Source organism: Balaenoptera ricei, chromosome 3 (assembly GCF_028023285.1).
Source record: "Balaenoptera ricei isolate mBalRic1 chromosome 3, mBalRic1.hap2, whole genome shotgun sequence".
NCBI classification, from domain to species: domain Eukaryota; kingdom Metazoa; phylum Chordata; class Mammalia; order Artiodactyla; family Balaenopteridae; genus Balaenoptera; species Balaenoptera ricei.
The window spans coordinates 30,207,645-30,226,604 of record NC_082641.1 but is presented as its reverse complement, the minus strand read 5'-3'; the positions used below and the strand labels follow the sequence as shown (position 1 = coordinate 30,226,604).

At 42.1% G+C, this 18,960-nt stretch overlaps 1 protein-coding gene across 2 annotated transcripts in view; it reads right to left on the bottom strand.

The window, feature by feature from the left end:
- Positions 1-1,010: 1,010 nt before the first annotated feature.
- IL7R (interleukin 7 receptor) overlaps positions 1,011-18,960 on the bottom strand; it is a 33,872-nt gene continuing 15,922 nt past the window's right edge. The window contains exons 3-8 of one of the 2 annotated variants that reach the window (XM_059916237.1): positions 11,945-12,102; positions 6,780-6,937; positions 4,514-4,682; positions 2,950-3,043; positions 1,933-2,008; positions 1,011-1,514 (exon numbers count right to left, since the gene is read on the bottom strand). In XM_059916237.1, coding sequence (XP_059772220.1) covers positions 1,011-1,514; positions 1,933-2,008; positions 2,950-3,043; positions 4,514-4,682; positions 6,780-6,937; positions 11,945-12,102 — 1,159 coding nt within the window. Of the gene's footprint in view, positions 1,515-1,928; positions 2,009-2,949; positions 3,044-4,513; positions 4,683-6,779; positions 6,938-11,944; positions 12,103-18,960 lie in introns of those variants that run through there. The other variant, XM_059916238.1, reaches the window with a different exon arrangement.

Below are 18,960 nucleotides of genomic sequence, written 5' to 3'. Positions count from 1 at the left end.
TGAGTCCGTAACAGGTTCTTCCATCATCGATGGATGCCACTGGGTGGGAGGGGCAAGAGGATCATGCTCTTGGTAACTAAAAATAGAAATTCCAGGCTTCTAGTTGATTCTCTCTTGAGCACTTTTTCAGAAAAATGGAATAAAATGGTGTTTGTGGCTCTGTCTTACCGTCTCCATTTTTGGTAGACATGGCTGGCCATGATGCTTCATATGTCATGAGACCATTCCCCCCGCCCCCTGTCTTCCTTGTAGCCTTTTCAGTTCGGGTGAGCATAGGTCCCCATTTGCCTGGGACAGTCCCAGTTTACACTTGTTGTCCTGGAGTGATTATTTATAACTTCCCCTTTCACTTGCAAAAGTGACCCAGTTTGGACAATACATTATACAGTCACCCTGTTCTAAGTGAGGTTTGGCACTTGAGAGTGGGACAGTCCCTAGTTAAGAGGAAGGCACATGACTTGGAGGAGACTGCAGTAAGACTCCTGGGCAGCAAATCTTGATTCTACTCCTTGCTGAGTGGGGAACATGGATAAGCTAATTTAAGCCACAGTTTCATCATCTGTAACATAGAGAATAATACTAATCGCGCCCACCTCCCAGGATGATTGTGAGGATGCAGTGCGAACAGATGTGTAGAGCACGCAGCACGGCATTGTGTACATAGTGAGTCCTGACAATGGTATCTATTATTCTAATTCTCCTCTTCTTCTTTCTTCTGTTGCTCCCTTTGCCCTCCCCACCCCTCCATCTTTTCCTCCACCCTTTCTTTCTCTCTTTTCTGCTTTTTTTCCTTTCTGAAATAAATGAATCATTGCATTGCCTGAAGCAGAATGCCCCTGTCTCCTGTCTCTTGCCACTGAAGCAGGGAGGTGTGGTTGAAGCGCTGTTTCAGAAACCTGTGGACCATGTCGAGGCGCTGCTTTCATTTTGTCTTCTTTGTGCTGTGAGGGAGAGTGGGACTCAGTTATCTTTGTTCATCATGATGGTTCCGGTCGTCAGTTTCTTACAATTCACTGGTTTTGGTAGAAGCTGGACATGGTGACATAGGCTTCTTCTTGACTTGATCCCAAGGAAGTGAGGATGGACTGCCCCTGGGCAGCAGGGTTCAATGTCAGAGTTCCGGGTTGGAACGGAAACAGAGGGGGCAGGGTGCTGTTTGTAGTTCCAGGGCCAAGCAGCAGGTCTTGGTACAGGAGAGGCCCATTCTTTCCACCTTCCTTGCAGTCTGGGGACCTGGAGAAGGGGAGCCCAGGGGCGTCACACACACTGATGTTCCCAGCCAGGCATCTGAATGACGACTCTCCTCTGAAAGTTTTTGGGCTGATGCCTGCATGCTCGGGGGGCCAGTTGGGGCCCTGCATACCCTCTCGGAGCCTCTGCTTCTCAGACTCCTCTAGCTGTGGAGGAAGAGGATCTTGCAGAAAGCCTTCTGCTTCGTCTCTAGCTTGAATGCCATCCACGTTATGAATCTGGCAGTCCAGGAAACTTTCAGGATTGAAACTCACATTCAAATTCTGCACCAAAAAAAAAAAGAGAGAAGCATTAAGACTGCACCAGAGAGACACATTAGCAAATGTTCTGTTCAGGAAAAGAGCTCAAGAACTTTCCAACAGGGGTTTACCAGGGTATGTCAGAGAATTACCCACATGTTGTAGCTGACTCTTTGCCTCTGGAGGTGCTGTGATACTTCAGGGTCTGAAGTGACCACTTGCCATGCCCTCCATCCCTGGGGAAGTCTGGGAAATTCTGAGACTTGTATGTCATTTTAGTTTCCCACCTCCAGGAACCTGCAGCTGGCATCTTATGAGGGACCCTAGTTATGTGATACACAAAAGACCGACACTTGAGGTTCAGCCGTTCCTCATCCTGTAATATCATTCTTGGCTGCTGGGATGTCTCTGACATAGTGATAGAAGCACCAGAAGCACTCACTTTTTTTGGTTTCTTGCACAGTTGTTCCAGAGTCTTCTTATGATCAGGGATACTGGGCCATATGATAGGCTTAATTCTGAAATAAAAGGACATTGAAGATGAAATGAATGGTGGAGGAAGCAAGCACAATAGACCTTCCCACTTACTCTGAGCCAGCAGTCAGAAGAGCAGATTCCTAGCCTTGGCTCTGCCACAACTAGGTGGATGATCTCGGACAAGTGACTTGCTTTCTCTGGGCCTCAGAGTCCCACCAGCCCATGGAGGAGTTGGACCAGAGACCATTGTCAGCGATCTACTCTGTGAACCAGACAGCAGTGATACGCCCCTGGGAAAGAGCCCTGGAGAAAAGGAACAATAGGTCTTGGCAGTGATGTAGCTATGAAACTAAAATCTGATCTGTTCATCTACTCCCCAAAATAGGCTTTGCCATCTTTCTTTTCTCTTCATTGGCAGCAACTCCTCTGCTCTGATTTTGGTGGAAGAGAGACATATTTTCAAAGTTACACAGGGAAATTGCTTTAGGGTGGTACTTTAGAAACTGGAGTATCTTGGGGCGGGGGGCGTGTATGTGACCCTGTGCTGAGGGCATCTTCCTAGAACATTAATAACTCGACTGATGCATGTCTAAATGATGAAACAAGCGTGGCCCTATCATGGGGTAGAATGCAAAAGTCTCGTGAATTTGTGTGCTGAAAGCTAAGACTTCAAAAACATTCTGCATTTCCCATGGGTCCCTCCAGCTACCCAGGCATTCTGGAGGGATGGCTCTCACCCACTGAGGACACTTGGGAGGAAAGGTTTGCGGGGAGGATTTGCCCTATGTTCAGTTTATATATTTTTACCTCTTGTGAAATTAACTATGGAAATTCACCAGCACCTGAGGATGAGGAGGGTTATAGGGCACTGCAATTCCTGAAATGCCTTATTCCCCTTTGTAGTTTTCTCATCAATAAATAGGACTAGAGCTCTGTCTGGAATCCCACATAACCACTCTCTTGATTAGTTAAAGAAATTCACCTTTTTTCCCACAACACACAGGCCAGAACGACCATCAGAGCCACAGAGAAGAAACTCAGAATGCTGATAATTAGTAAAACAGGATCCATCTCCCCTGGAAGGCAAGGATAGATCTTGGTTAGCAATCATGAAGCGTGCCGTGGGGGAGACTTTCAGTATGCTTTGAGTTTATTTAGTAACTTGGGCCCATTTATTATTTCTTGAAAGTTGCTTTTCAGTAAACAGGATGATGTATTAGCTTTTATGGGGGAATTTGGGCTTCAGTAAGTGACGCCGTTGCTGAAACAGCCTCTGTTCACCGGTGCTGAATAGAAACGTGGAGACAGAGTTTTGGGTGAACTAGAAAAGAGTAGCTTTTATTGCTTTGCCAAGCAAATGGGGCCACGGCGGGCTAATGCCCTCAAGACTACGTGCCCCACCCTGGTGGGGGTAGTGAGGAGTCTTATAGTGTTCAAGGAGCAGGGCGTGGTCAGCTGGTAGACATTCTTCTGATTGGTTGGTGGTGAGGAAATAGGGAGTCAGCACCATTAACCTTCTGGTTCAAACCAGTCTAGGGTCTACGTTCTTGTGGTCAGCAGTTTTCATCTGGTAGGGGTGTGCTTCCTGTTAAAAACAACTTGGAATGTGTGTCAGGCCTTTATCTGTATCTCTCAGGGAACCGTGAGTTCGGTGGCAGATGTGGCGGATTTATAATCTATAAAGTGTTACCAGCTCCCCAGCCCAAATAGCTAGTCTTTGTTTCTACACCTTCACATTCCTCAATCATTAACTCTTGAGTCAGCCTTTCGCTTCAAAAGACAAGGACACAGGAGCTTGTACACGGTTTCAGCACCGACTTAGGTGACCAAGTCCAGAACATCTGTCACTTGGAATTTAAAAGTGACCTAACAGTAAAGACAGCAGCACTCCCTGGCTAACTTCCACCGCCAAGAGAGAGAAGCGGAGCAGGGGGAAGCTGAGAGATGCTCTTCCCTACAGCCTCAGCAAGTCCCAGGGTAAGGACGGGAGGCTGCTGCAGCAGAGCTGCTCCGCGCAGCCCCCAAAGGGAAGGTATATGTGGGGTGCTCTGGGTCCCCACTGGTCTGCCTGAGCTGTGCCCTTTGGTTCTTCTGGCTGTTCTCAGTTCCTAGACCCCCAGGATATCTTCATTATTCTAGAAAAGGAGGCATGGGAAAGCCACACCAGCCTACCCATCTGCCACCTTCTATGGTATTCCCTAGAGGGACTTGGAGGGACCGGCCATTGGGATCTCAGTCTGAATTGGTAAACTAGAGGTAGTGGGTGGGAATTTTATTCAGAACTAGTGGCTCCTAGGAGTGCCCAGGACAGTACAGTCCAGACAGCCTACATCAGCTGATCAGCGACCAAGAGCCCTCCTCCCACCCCTTCTTCGTTCTTCACAAAAGGGGCAAAGATGGCAGGTCATTTTTCAAAGAAAGTGTAAGAATGCCCTCTGGGGAGTCCTAACTTGTGGGTTTGTTTCATCTCTCTGGCTCTCACTGTCGCTCACAGACTTTGACATGCAAAGCACTACGGGGGGGAACAGACTCTAGTCACTTCTCACCTGGGCCATTGGTCTCTGGAGTTCTGAAGTGGAAACTTGGACTCCATTCACTCCAGGAGCCTTCAAAATAGTTGGTGTTAGGGATGGACCGAACTTTAATCTCATACATTGCATTGGGTTGTAGCTTTCTCTGTAGGAGCATCAACTTTGTACTGGATAAATTCATGTGCTGAAGAGCAAAAAAAGGCCACTACATTTTTAAGGTGGAAAAAGAGGCGGTGCTCACATCTCCCAAATCATTTCAAGTTGAGTGTCTTTAGTCATGTGGACATTCTTTTGAGGTTCTCTCATATTTGTTAGAGAAAGGAGCTCTGATGTGGAGGGGTTGGCAGCAGAATTGGGGCAGAGTGTGTGAGCTCACAAACAATGCTGCAAGTGGTCAAGGAGGGCAGTGATAAAATGGGTCGTTATCTTTATTCAAGTGAGTTGGGCTCTCCCAGTCAGGGAGGGTATAAATCACTCCCAGGCTCCGGCCTTCCTTTCCACACTCTAAACTCTTCTTTTTCTTTCCCTCCCATTTCACATCCCACAGAGAGATGAAAGGGAATGGTAAGGTTAGTGAGCAAGAATCATTTTCCTCTGGAAAGATATAATTCTACATCGTGAATAGCAATATAGAGACACAGTCTCTCCAATAACGTGTGTCATCCTTAAGAGGAAAAAGTACTCTATCAATTTGATGGGTAAAAAGTAATACCAATGGTTATTTACATTTAGATTTATTTGATTATTAGTTTTTTATACTTATTGAAATTACATATCTCCTATTTTGTGAGACATTTCCAACTTTCTTGCTAATTTTTCTATCGTCATATTTGTCCTTTTCTTAATGATTCATAAGACCTCTTTATATTTTAAGAATATTAACCATCTGTCAGTTGTATGTGTGGTAATTTAAGCCTAATTTCCAATTTGCCTTACGATTTCGATTATTGTGTATGCTGACATTTACAAACCTTTATTTTTATGTAGTCACATGTTTCCATCTTTTGCTTTCTTTTACTGTTTTTATGTTTAGAATGTTCTTCCTCATCTCAGGATTATATAAACATTTACCTGTAAATGTTTTAGCCTGTTTAGAGTTTCACTTTAACATAATTTCCTTAAAACATCTTCTATTTTAATTTTTTTGTTACATGGAGCAAGTTAAGCATTAAACTTAATTTTCCCCAGTAAACTGATTGTCTTGGTACCATTTATTCAAAATCCTTCCTTTCTCTGCTTTTCCACTGATGCAATTTTCAGATAAAGACTGGAAGAGGTCAAGATCAAAGGAGCCTACTAGTGTGTGTGTGTGTGAGCGCGTGTGTGTGCCTGTCTGTCAGTGGGAATAGAAGGAGGGAGAAGGGGGTTTGGCGTGGGCATTATACTTATGTAAGTAGTGTAAGGCAGCAAATTGCAAACACACAAGACTGATCGTGGACTGAGAAAAGAGAACAGTATGGATAAGTAGAATCTCATTTCCCCTTGAGAAAGCAACTGTTATCCATTTTCTGTTCGTGCGGTACAAAAAGGACAAAAGTTAATCCAGTGACTTCAGAGGAACCTGAAACCCTGCGACATCCTAATTTTCTCCTGCCTTCTCCCCAAAACAGATTGTGAGGAGCGCCAGACCATTCCAACCGCAGCGACTCATGGAGTTTAACCACCCAGATTATGAAGGGTAAAAGTTAAGCTGTTACTTCAAGGATTTAAGAACTCAGGCTTAAAAAAAATGAAGAAAAATATTCCACCTCCTCTCCTACTTACTTCAGGCTGTTCCCACAACTCCAATAAACCAGACTGTGGTTACAGCTTGGTGATTTTTTTTTTTTTTTTTTTTTTGCCTGATTTGCCTGTGAGAGTTGCGCTAAATGTGATTCTTTTTCAGGCCCCCAGATAAAGAGGACGGATTTGATCTCAGTCTATAATGGTTAGTCCAACTATTTCATTTAGAAACTTTATAAAGACAAAAAATAGGGCAAGAAAAAAATGAGAGCTAGGACAAGAAAGGAGACAGAGAAGATCCAGGTTTTGCGAGGCCTAAACATTTTACACTTTGGAGAACTTCTTTTAGTAAAAGGCACATTTTGAACACAAAATTGCTAGGGGCCCACCCCAGGTAAATGTACCTCTGAGACTATAAAATAAGTAGCATTAAGAAGTTTCTATTTTACAGTTTTATATATTTATATATTTTAATCTATATATATAACTTATTTATTAAGATATTTTTATATACATCTTCATAAATTTTATAATGTATAAATGTAGTTGACCTACATACCATCCAATCATTTTCATTTTTTTCCTGACGGTAGGCTACCTCATGCATTAATTCTTTCACATACTTCTTTTGTAAGTGCGACGTATTAAATGTCACCACAAAGTCATTTGCTCCCTTGCGATAGACGACTCTTATGTCAAAAGGAGCCTCAGGTTTAACTGAAAAGGAAAAATAAATGAGGTCATTCTATAGGGTAGTCAAGGAAATAATTATAATTTTTAAAGTTCATCTACTCTGAAAATCACATTCCTTTTCTGGGTCAGTAAAAACCATTTCTTCTTCTTCCCGGTTCAAAGCCTGACTACATTTCCCAGCCTCCCTTGCAGTTGGGTGTGTTCTTGTGAAGGATGTGGGCGGAAGTGATGTGCACCACCTCCCATCCTGGCCCAGAAACCCCACATGTGTGACCCCATGCTCAGTCCCCTTCTGCCACTTGGAGTCATATGTTGAAGAGAGTGGAGCCCCAGGATGGAGGAGCCCTGAACGTTGCTTGAACGAACACCACCCACAGGTTAGAAACACCCATTTTGGCTCTTACATGAGCAAGAAATAAACTTATGGTGTTGGAGATATATGTTTTAGGGCGTATTGGTTACAGGAGCTAGTGCTAATTAAACGCAAAAACACATTCTCTTCCCCTTTTGAGCACTAGAGGACTTGTTACTAACTAGCTCCAAAGCAGGAGAATTTGAACTTTGAGTCTTCATTATTCTGATAAAACTTGGGGCCTTACACTTCATCTCAGTTACATGGAAACTGGGGATCTGCATCCTGGCCCTGGCTCGTAACTTCTGGTGTGACTGCAGGTTGCCTGCTCCTTCAGTCTTGTTTGCATTAGCTCTAAACTCCTCTCTGCCTTCTTCCTCCTGTCTACCTGCCTAGGATCAGAGGCACCATATATGAAATACTGTGGGAGGGAGAGAGGTATTATTTCAGGCAGAACAAACCCGGAGAAAGGTACTGAAATCTTAGGAGCACATGTGTGTCAGGCCACCTCCCACCCTTGACTTGGGGTTTCCCTGTCTTGTCCTCTTTGCTGTTCTTTCACTAAAGCCTGGGAACTTAGTTGTCTAGGGATGGGGCAGCCACTTGTTTGCATGGCTGATCTCAGACAGAGATTGGGAGATGCATAGGTTAAAATCTAACCTAAACCTATTGTTAATGAGGGAGTGTGTGTTCATCACAACTTCACGCAGTAGACTGAGCTGGATTCCAGGCTATATGATCTGGGCTTTAAGACTGACTTGCTGACCCAGTAAAATGAGCTCATGTGGTGGAGTTTGGCCCCCTTGTCATAATCACTTGCTTGTAGTGGTGGCTTCCTAAGTGTCTCCTGCCTTGATTTCCCCAGAGGTGCTGAAGAAGAGGAAGTGGTTCTTTCTTTACCCTTGGATGTCTTCTGCAAGGGGAAGTTTACCCTTTTTTACCCTTAGATGCACTATAAACAGGGAAGATACCCCAAAGGGAAGCAGGAGGAAAGGTAGTGGGTGTAGAGAAACAGACCAACAGAGAAAACTGTCAGTCCTTTGACACCAGCCAAGCCAGTTTCTACCTGCCATTCAAGGAAATGATTAAGATTCACATTCTCAACAAAACCTTTGACACTGAATCCCTTGCTGCATCCCCATCTCCCAAGGCCTCTCAATAATGGAAGAATTAAGGGAAGAACAGACTAATGTTGATTATATACTTACTAAGTGCCAAGTGCTTAACTTATGCCATTTTGCATCAAAACTCACTCATTGCCAGTATACTGATGAGGAAGCTGAGTCTGAGAGGTTAATTAGCTAAGTTCAGCCCCCATAGGATGAGTTAATAAGATGTAAATCCAATTCTGTCTGATCCTGAGTCTCACTCTCCTTCATTTATTTATTTTTTTAAAAATTTATTTATTTATACATTAGGTCCTTGTTGGTTATCTATTTTAAATATAGCAGTGTGTACATGTCAATCCCAAACTCCCAATCTATCCCTCTCCCATCCCCTTCCCCTCTGATAACCATAAGTTCATTCTCTAAGTTTATTCTGTGAGTCTGTTTCTGGTTTGTAAATAAGTTCATTTGTATGGAGAACAGTATGGAGGTTCCTTAAAAAACTAAAAACAGAGCTACCATATGATCCAGCAATCCCACTCCTGGGCATATATCTGGAGAAAAACATGCTTCAAAAGGATATGTGCACCCCAATGTTCATTGTAGCACTGTTTACAGTAGCCAAAACATGGAAGTAACCTAACTGTCCGTTGACAGAGGAGTGGATAAAGAAGATGTGCTATATATATATACAATGGAATATTACTCAGCTATTAAAAAGAGTGAAATAATGTCATTTGCAGCAACATGGATGGACTTGGAGATGATCATACTAAGTGAAGTAAGCCAGACAGAGAAAGACAAATATCATATGATATCACTTATATGCAGAATCTAAAAAAAAAAATGATACAAATGAACTCTCTCTCCTTCATTGAGCTTTTGTTTCTGTGCTCAGCTCTCTCCCACTGGCTTGTTCAGGCTCTCCCCACACAGGTCTGCTTCTAAACCCAATGGTACATTTGAGCAAATGAGAAAAAGGTGCTCATTCCTCAAGCAACATCTTAAAAAAGTTAATTTATTCTTGGCACAGCTTGAACTATTATATGAATTTACCCTGACAAGAAAAGGGGGGAGACAGAAGCTGCCCCTGCAGCCTTCCTGGGGACCCGCGCCTAAAGAAGGAGTTGTGAGTGAGGGGAGGGGTGGCGGCAGGGGAGTTCTGGCTCTGGGTTTTAATCAGCAGCATCCAATTTCAACTTAGTTAAATGACAGTTCTATTAATGAACTGTCGCATCAGGAACCAGAAGACGGTGCTACTGGGAGACACGTCTCCACCACAGCTCACCCTGCTTGCCCGGGCGCGCTTTCCAAAGCCCCGAGGTGCTCACAGCACCGCTTCGTAGACCTGTGCTACCAGCAGAGTGCACGCCCTGTCTCTGCTCTGGTCCCTCAGAGGAGGCGGCCGCTCAGGTTTTCCATCTGCTGGGTGGTACAGAATGTGGCCTTCGAAGAGCACTGGACATATGAGATCCGGGGAGTCTGATGGGGCAGACTGCCACCAAGAGCCTGTGTGTGTGCCCGAGGGTTCCCATGCTCATGCACTAGGATGCATGTGGGCCTCTGTGCCGGGGTGGGTTTTTGTAAGAATGGGCTCCCCCCTGGGGCTTCAGGACTCTGTCACAGGACTGAGTCTCTGCCCTCTCTGCCTGCTCTCTGAGAGTGAATATGTATTTGCAATGTAAATGATGAACTTCTAGATATAGTGCCCTGTGCACAAACTGAACATCTATCCATAGCAGCCTGGTCTCCAAATGACCAAAACTCAGCTTGCTTGTGTCCCGATACTCAGAGATATCCTGTCGTGCCACCCCCCCTAAGCACTCACACTGGTTGTGCCTAATGTCTCTTTTCTACTCTCCCTCTGCTTTTTCTACAAGATGACTGTTCAAACATGGAACTTCTGCTTTTGCCCTTTACTATATTAGTGGTCCAAAACTGAGACTAGATTCCAAGTTTCTCTTTGTCATCTCTAACGAGTATTGCTCTCTTACCTTTAATTTTCTTTTAGGAGGGTGAAGGGAGGGGGTTGAGAACAGAGAGAGACAGAGCCATAGTATTTAAAACCAGAAAGAGAATGCACCTCTTCAATCACTTTGAACAGTTTTCTCCCCACATATGTCGTTTCACTTGTAAATCTCCATAGGTAGAATGAATACAAGAAGTTAGGATTCCATTGCACTGATATATCATAACTGGCTTAGACATTCCCCTCTACCAGGTATCTCTGAGGTTTTGAAAAAGAACCTTATTTACCTCAGTGTGATAAATCTGTAAGTAATGGGAAACTTTTTGTGTCTATATTCCCAGTCTTTCTGATAATTTTATTTGCTTGGTAACCGAATGGTGAATTGGTAATTAATGCTGACTTACAACCAGATAATCGAATGGATTTACTGAAATCCATAATTCATATTATTATGTATATGGATATTATATAGAACCAAGGGAAACATATAGATAAATTTAGCAATTCAAATTGTACTTTTTTTGGATTATAATAATTATCACTTTTTCTGGCCAAGTGTAATATGTATATTCTACATACATATTACACTTAATATATATATTCTAGGCCGAATCAGATATAACTATGCATCACTCCTCAATAGTAAGTCCCCTAGGAGGGTGTGATGGTAATTTCATGTGTCAACTTGGCTAGGCTATGGTCCCCAGTTGTTTGGCTAAACACTAATCTAAAGGTACTTTTTTTTTTTTAAAGACATGACTAACATTTAAATCAGGAGACTTTGAGTAAAATAATTACTCTCTAAAATGTGGTAGGCCTCATTCAATCAGATGAAGGCCTTAAAAGCAAACACTGAGATTCCCTGAAGAAGAAGCAATTCTGTCTTAAGAATGCAACATAGAAACGCTGCTTGAGTTTCCAGACTGCCTGGTCTGCCCTCTGGAATTTGGACTCAAAACCACTATATCCACTCTCACCTGAATTTCTAGCTTTCTGGCTCGCTCTACAGATATCAGACTTGCCAGCCCCTACAATCATGACAGTCAATTCCTTAAAATGAATCTCATTTTCTCGATCTATCTATCTATCTATCTATCTATCTATCATCTATGTATCTATGTATATCCATCTATCCTATTGGTTCTGGTTCCTCTGGAGAACTCTAATACAGAAGGCATATTTACTTTTAAAAATAACTTGATAATTTTGCTAAATACATTCACAGGTAGGTATGTGGGGAGAAGAGTACAAGGAATTCAGGAAAAGGTAAGGTGAGGAAGGAAAAGACGTGTGTGGGTGAAGTATAGGAGGCCCAGCTCCAGTTAGACACTTCACACAGATGAACTCTTCCTGCAATCTGTGTCAATCACCCTTTTTCATAGCTCAGTTTGAAGACCCTCAGAGTTCTCTCACAGTAAGAATAAATAGCATAAGCTTCAAACTTTCATTTCTCTTAAGAAATTATATGCATTAGAGAATTTGATATTTTCTATTGTAAATAGTTTTCATGATTTGTCTACTTTAACATACAGAAAGTTCAGACACAGATATCTGTCTTCCGATATCTGAAAAATGGCAACGTACCTCTATATACAACTTCTTACCTATTTTGACTATGTTCATTTTTTTGCAAGTCACGCTTTTTCTTCCAAGCTTCACACATATTTTACTGTCTCCAATCAGTAAGAATTTCTTAGTCTTGATGAGATACATCCCTTGCAGTTTATTAAAACTCAGGCACTCTACCTCCAAAAGGGCCCCACTGTAGAAACAAAAAAGGAATTTATCTTAATTCAAGTAGGAGTTTCTGTATAGAAGGAATAGCATCACATCCACTTTTCATTTGTGTGGCTTTAAATTTGTCCATAGGGTAGATGCATATTTGAGAGAGAGAGAATTAAAATAAAATAGCTTTTTGCTGCCATTGTAATCAGCATTGATTTACTCAGGCATTAGATGCAATTGAACCTGAAATAGTCAAAGCATGTTCATGAAAATAATGGAAAATTCTTGTCTTGTAATAACTGATTATTAGAAGATAAGTACTTTCTTTAGATGGGAAGGTAATTTCTTTTTTTGATGTCCTGCAGGAATAAATTGAAAAAATAAAGCCTGTAAAGAAATATTGACCAAAAAAGCATTAAAGGAAATAATAAAATAGTCTAAAGGATTATATACATAAAACCATATACACTTAATGGGTAATTTGGGAATTTTCATAGGTAATTTTGGCTGAGTTCCACTTTTAACTCATCAACAGACTTTAAAATCAACCCTTCTCCCCATGTTCCTTAGATTAAATGTTCTAGGAATCGAATTCTGTTACTTCTGTGACCTCCTATTCCCAATTAAAATCAGGCTTTCAGGAAACTGAAGAAAAGAGAATGTTGCCTACTATGCGACCACATCAAAAGCTCCAAATTGTACTCTTTTAAAAAATTCCTATTTTAAAAAGAAAGTATGTTTTAGTTCCAGTAGTGGCAGAGTAACTTATATTGCACTAACCATCAACATATAACTACTAAAAACTTTGAGCCAGATATTTTTGAAAATTCTATTTAAAAGCATTGGAGAATAACCAAAAGCAGACAGACACTAGGGGAATTTAATTCTTTAGAAAAGAGTGGATTAGATCCTTGTTTCTAGGTTGCTTGTTTTGTTTTGTTTTATCTGAAGGCACTTCTGAGGTCACATTATGATGGGCATTTAGAATCTAACAGAAGGCCACAGTTTTACCATCTTGAGAAGTTAGAGGACAGAGTTTCGGTTGGCCTGAGTGGCTGGGTATTTTTAAGGGAGAAAAGTCTAGAAATGAGGAAACTTTAGACATAGAAGACACTAAGTCTGCATATAAACTCTGCTTAAATTATTATATGTCCCCTTAATTGTGCAGTTGTGGAGGAAAATCCAAGGAAACCATGGCAATAGCTAGATGGCTCTAGAAGGAACTAACAAGATATTTTTGGTGCTGCCTCAAAAGAAGAATTTGGAGATTAATCTGGCCAAGTTAACTGAGTTAAAATTAACACTTGCCAGAGGAAGTTATCAGAATCCAATCAATCAATCAATCAATAAACAAACCACCCTATTATCGATAGTGTCCTTCCTACATTCAAAAGCTACTACAAAAGAGCAGAAATAGAAAAATGTGACAAATAGTCAAGACAAAAAGCAGTCAATGGAAACTGACCCCAAGGAGACCTGGATGTTGGAACTAGCAGAAAAGAACTTTTCAACAGCTTTTGTAAATATGTTCAAAAAAATATGGTCATAATTATTGAATGAATGCAGAATCTTAGTGGAGAAGTGGAAACTATAAAAGAGAACAAAATGAAAATACTATAACTGACAAGTACAAATTTAAAGTTTTTAAAAATGTACTGAATGTATGGGATGGACTTAATAGCAGATAGAAGAAGGCAGAAGAAAAGGTTGGTGAAGCTGAAGATAGATCAATAGAAATTATTTAGTCTAAAACAACAGAAAGAAAGTCTTATTGACCTGTGGGACAATATCAAGGGGATAGATAAATATGCAATTAGAGTTCCAGAACAAAAAGAAAGAATTTGGCTAAAAAATATTTAAAGAAATAATGTTCTCAAATTTCCCAAATGTAGCAAAAAATATCAACTTTTAGGTTTAAGAAACTCAGCCAATCCAAGCAGGATAAATACAAAGGAAACCACACCTAGGCACATCATAGTCAAATGGCTGAAAAGCAAAGGCAAATAAGAAATCTTGAAAGCATCCAGAGAAAAATATCACTTCTCATCAGAAATTATGTGAAAGAGAAGACATTGGAATAATATATTTAAAACTCTGGAAGGGGAAAAAAATGTCCACTTTGAATCCTTACACTACAAAATATTCTTCAATAATGAAGGCAAAGTAAGGATATTTCTAGCTACATAAAAATTGAGATAATTTGTTTTAGGAAGTACTTTAGACCAAAGGGAAATAATAATAGGTGGAATTTCAGATCTACAGGAAGCAATTAGATTGACCAGAATAAATAAAAAAGCCAATACATATTTTATTCTCTTAAATTCTTTAAAGATAAAGATTGTTTAAAGCAAATACTGTAGCATTATTGTGGCATTAACAATATATGTAGGGACTTCCCTCGTGGTGCAGTGGTTAAGAATCCGCCTGCCAATGCAGGGGACATGGGTTCCAGCCCTGGCCGGGAAGATCCCACACGCTGCGGAGCAACTAAGCCCGTGCGCCACAACTACTGAGCCTGCGCTCTAGAGCCTGAGAACCACAACTACTGAGCCCGCATGCCACAACTACTGAAGCCCACGCGCCTAGAGCCCATGCTCCACAACAAGAGAGGCCACTGCAATGAGAAGCCTGCGCACCGCAATGAAGAGTAGCCCCCACTCTCCACAACTAGAGAAAGCCCGCGCGCAGCAACGAAGACCCCATGCAGCCAAAAAAGAATAAAAAACAACAAAAAACCCCAATATATGTAGATATAAAATATATGACAGTAGTACAAAGGGTAGAATGTGATAAGTACAACTATATTGTTGCAAGTTTCTTATATTTTACATGAAATAGTACATTAACTCTAAACTCTAAGAAATGGTTGAATATTGCAACAGTTAGAGTAATCTAAAAAGAGATAGTGCCCAAAAGTGAAAATAAGGAAGAAATTGAATGTTTCAATAGTTCCCTTTCTTTCAAAGAGGTTCAATTTATTATTAATAAGAATTTATTATTAATAGAGGAGAAATGAACCCCTCCCAACTTACTTTATGAAGTTAGCTCAAATCTGGTACAGAAAGCTGGCAAAAATATTACAGAAAAGAAATTTACAAATTAATGTTCCTCAAGAAAATGTTAATACATTGATATTAACACATAATGACAAAGTGGAATGCATGCAGGAAATCAAGGTAGGTTCAACAATCAAAGATCAATCAATACAATTCACCACATGAACAGCATAAAAGGCATAAATAATCTGATCAACTCAAGTGATTAGAAAAAGCATATGACAAAATTCAACATCCATTTATGATAAAACTCTCAGCAGACACATCCTCAACCTGATAAAAGGCATTTACAAAAGGTCTATAGTTAATAACATACCTAATGGTGAACTAGTGAACAGTTTTCTCCTAAGATAAGGACAAGGCAGGAATACCTATTTTTCACCACTTTTATTCAACAGTGCACTGGAGGTTCTAGCCAGTGCATAAGGCAAGAGAAACAAATAAAAATCACCAGTTTGAAAAGAAAGAAAATAAGACTTTCTTTACTTGCAGACATGTTTGTTCACATGGAAAACTATAAAGGTTCTCCAACACAATCACGGGAACTAATATAGTGAATTCACTAAGGTCGGTATACAAAAGTCAATTATATTTCTATAGACTAGTGTCCAAAAATTGGAAAGTAAATTAAAAAAATAACAGCTCCATTTATGATAGCAATAAAAACATAAAATGCTTAGAAATAAAATTAATAAAAGATGTTTAAGGCCTTTGCAATGGAAATTACAAAACATTCCTGAGAGGTATTAAAGGAGATCTAAATAAATAGAGAGCGGGAGGAGGGGGCAAGATGGCGGAAGAGTAAGACGCGGAGATCACCTTCCTTCCCACAGATACAGCAGAAATACATCTACACGTGGAACTGCTCCTACAGAACACCCACTGAACGCTGGCAGAAGACGTCAGACCTCCCAAAAGGCAAGAAAATCCCCCCGTACTTGGGTAGGGTAAAAGAAAAAAGAAATAACAGAGACAAAAGAATAGGGACGGGACCTGCGCCAGTGGGAGGGAGCCGTGAAGGAGGAAAGGTTTCCAGGCACTAGGAAGCCCCTTTGCGGGCAGAGACTGCAGGTGGCAGAGGGGGGAAGCTTCGGAGGAGAGCGCAGCCACAGGGGTGCGGAGGGCAAAGCGGAGAGACTCCCGCACAGAGGCTCGGCGCCAACCAGCACTCACCAGCCCGAGAGGCTTGTCTGCTCACCCGCCGGGGCGGGCGGGGGCTGGGAGCTGAGGCTCTGGCTTTGGTGCTAGCCGGGAGGGAGTCCGGGAAAAAGTCTGCAGCTGCCGAAGAGGCAAGAGACTTTTTCTTGCCTCTTTGTTTCGCGGCGCGCAAGGAGAGGGGATTCAGAGCGCTGCCTAAACGAAATCCAGAGACGGGTGCGAGCCGCGCGGCTATCAGCGCGGATCCCACAGCAACAGGGGCGCAGAGGGAAAAACGGAGAGACTCCTGCACAGAGGCTCAGCGCCGAGCAGCGCTCACCAGCCCGAGAGGCTTGTCTGCTCACCCGCTGGGGCGGGTGGGGGCTGGGAGCTGAGGTGCGGGCTTCGGTCGGATCGCAGGGAGAGGACTGGGGTTGGCTGCGTGAACACAGCCTGAAGGGGTTGGCGTGCCGCGGCGAGCCGGGAGGGAGCCGGAGAGGAGGTCTGCAGCCGCCGAAGAGGCAAGAGACTTTTTCTTGCCTCTTTGTTTCGCGGCGCGCAAGGAGAGGGGATTCAGAGCGCCGCCTAGACGAACTCCAGAGGCGGGCGCGAGCCGTGGCTAACAGTGCGGACCCCAGAGACTGGTAGGAAATGCTAAGGCTGCTGCTGCCGCCACCAAGAAGCCTGTGTGCGAGCCCAGGTCACTCTCCACACCGCCCCTCCCGGGAGCCGGTGCAGCCCGCCACTGCCAGGCTCCCGTGATCCAGGGACAACTTCCCCGGGAGAACACACAGCGCGCCTCGGGCTGCTGCAACGTCACGACGCCTCTGACGCCGCAGGCTCGCCCCGCCTCCTCCGTACCGCTCCCTCCCCCGGCCTGAGTGAGCCAGAGCCCCCGAAGCAGCTGCTCCTTTAACTCCGTTCTGTCTGGGCGGGGAACGGACGCCCTCAGGCAACGTACATGCAGAGGCGGGTCTAAATCCAAAGCTGAACGCTGGGAGCTGTACGAACAAAGAAGAGAAAGGGAAATCTCCCCCAGCAGCCTCAGAAGCAGCGGATTAAAGCTCCACAAACAACTTGATGTGCCTGCATCTGTTGAATACCTGAATAGACAACGAATCATCCCAAATTCAAAAGGTGGACTTTAGGAGCAGGATATATTAATTTCCCCTTTTCCTTTTTTTGTGAGTGTATATGTGTATGCTTCTGGGTGAGATTTTGTCTGTATAGCTTTGCTTTCACCATCAGTCCTAGGGTTAGGTCCGTCCATTTTTTTTTTTTTTTTTTACTTAAAAAAAATTTTTTTTCCTAATATATGCTTTCTTAATAATTTTTTCCGTATTTTCTATTTTTAGAAATTAAAAAAATTTTTTAATAAGTTTTTTCATATTTTTTATTTTAAAAAATTAAAATTTTTTTTTAATAAATTTTTAAAAAAAAAATCTTTTTCTTATTTTTTACTATAAAAAAATTAATAAATCTATTTTTAAAAATTAAAAAAAAATTTTTTCTGAATACATTTACTCTTAATAATTTTTTTTCTTATTTTTTATTATAATAGCTTTATTTTATTTTATTTTATCCTCTTTTTATCTTTCTATTTTTTTCTCCCTTATATTCTGAGCTGTGTGGATGAAAGGCTCTTGGTGCTCCAGCCAGGCATCAGGGCTGTGCCTCTGAGGTGGGAGAGCCAACCTCAGGACACTGGTCCACATGAGACCTACCAGCTCCACGTAACACCAAACGGCAAAAATCTCTCAGAGGTCTCCATCTCAACATCAAGACACAGCTTCACTCAACGAACAGCAAGCTACAGGGCTGGACACCCTATGCCAAACAACTAGCAAGACAGGAACACAGCCCCATCCATTAGCAGGGAGGCTGCCTAAAATCATAAGGCCACAGACACCCCAAAACACACCACCAGACGTGGACGAGCCCACCAGAAAGACAAGATTCAACCTCATCCACCAGAACACAGGCAATAGTCCCCTCCACCAGGAAGCCTACACAACCCACTGAACCAACCTTACCCACTGGGGACAGATACCAAAAACAACGGGAACTACGAACCTGCAGCCTGTGAAAAGGAGACCCCAAACACAGTAAGATAAGCAAAATGAGACGACAGAAAAACACACAGCAGATGAAGGAGCAGGGTCAAAACACACCAGACCTAACAAATGAAGAGGAAATAGGTAGTCTACCTGAAAAAGAATTCAGAATAATGATAGTAAGGATGATCCAAAATCTTGGAAATAGAATAGACAAAATGCAAGAAACATTTAACAAGGACGTAGAAGAACTAAAGAGGAACCAAGCAACGATGAAAAACACAATAAATGAAATTAAAAATACTCTAGATGGGATCAATAGCAGAATAACTGAGGCAGAAGAAAGGATAAGTGACCTGGAAGATAAAATGGTGGAAATAACTACTGCAGAGCAGGATAAAGAAAAAAGAATGAAAAGAACTGAGGACAGTCTCAGAGACCTCTGGGACAACATTAAACGCACCAACATTCGAATTATAGGGGTCCCAGAAGAAGAAGAGAAAAAGAAAGGGACTGAGAAAATATTTGAAGAGATTATAGTTGAAAACTTCCCTAATATGGGAAAGGAAATAGTTAATCAAGTCCAGGAAGCACAGAGAGTCCCATACAGGATAAACCCAAGGAGAAACACGCCAAGACACATATTAA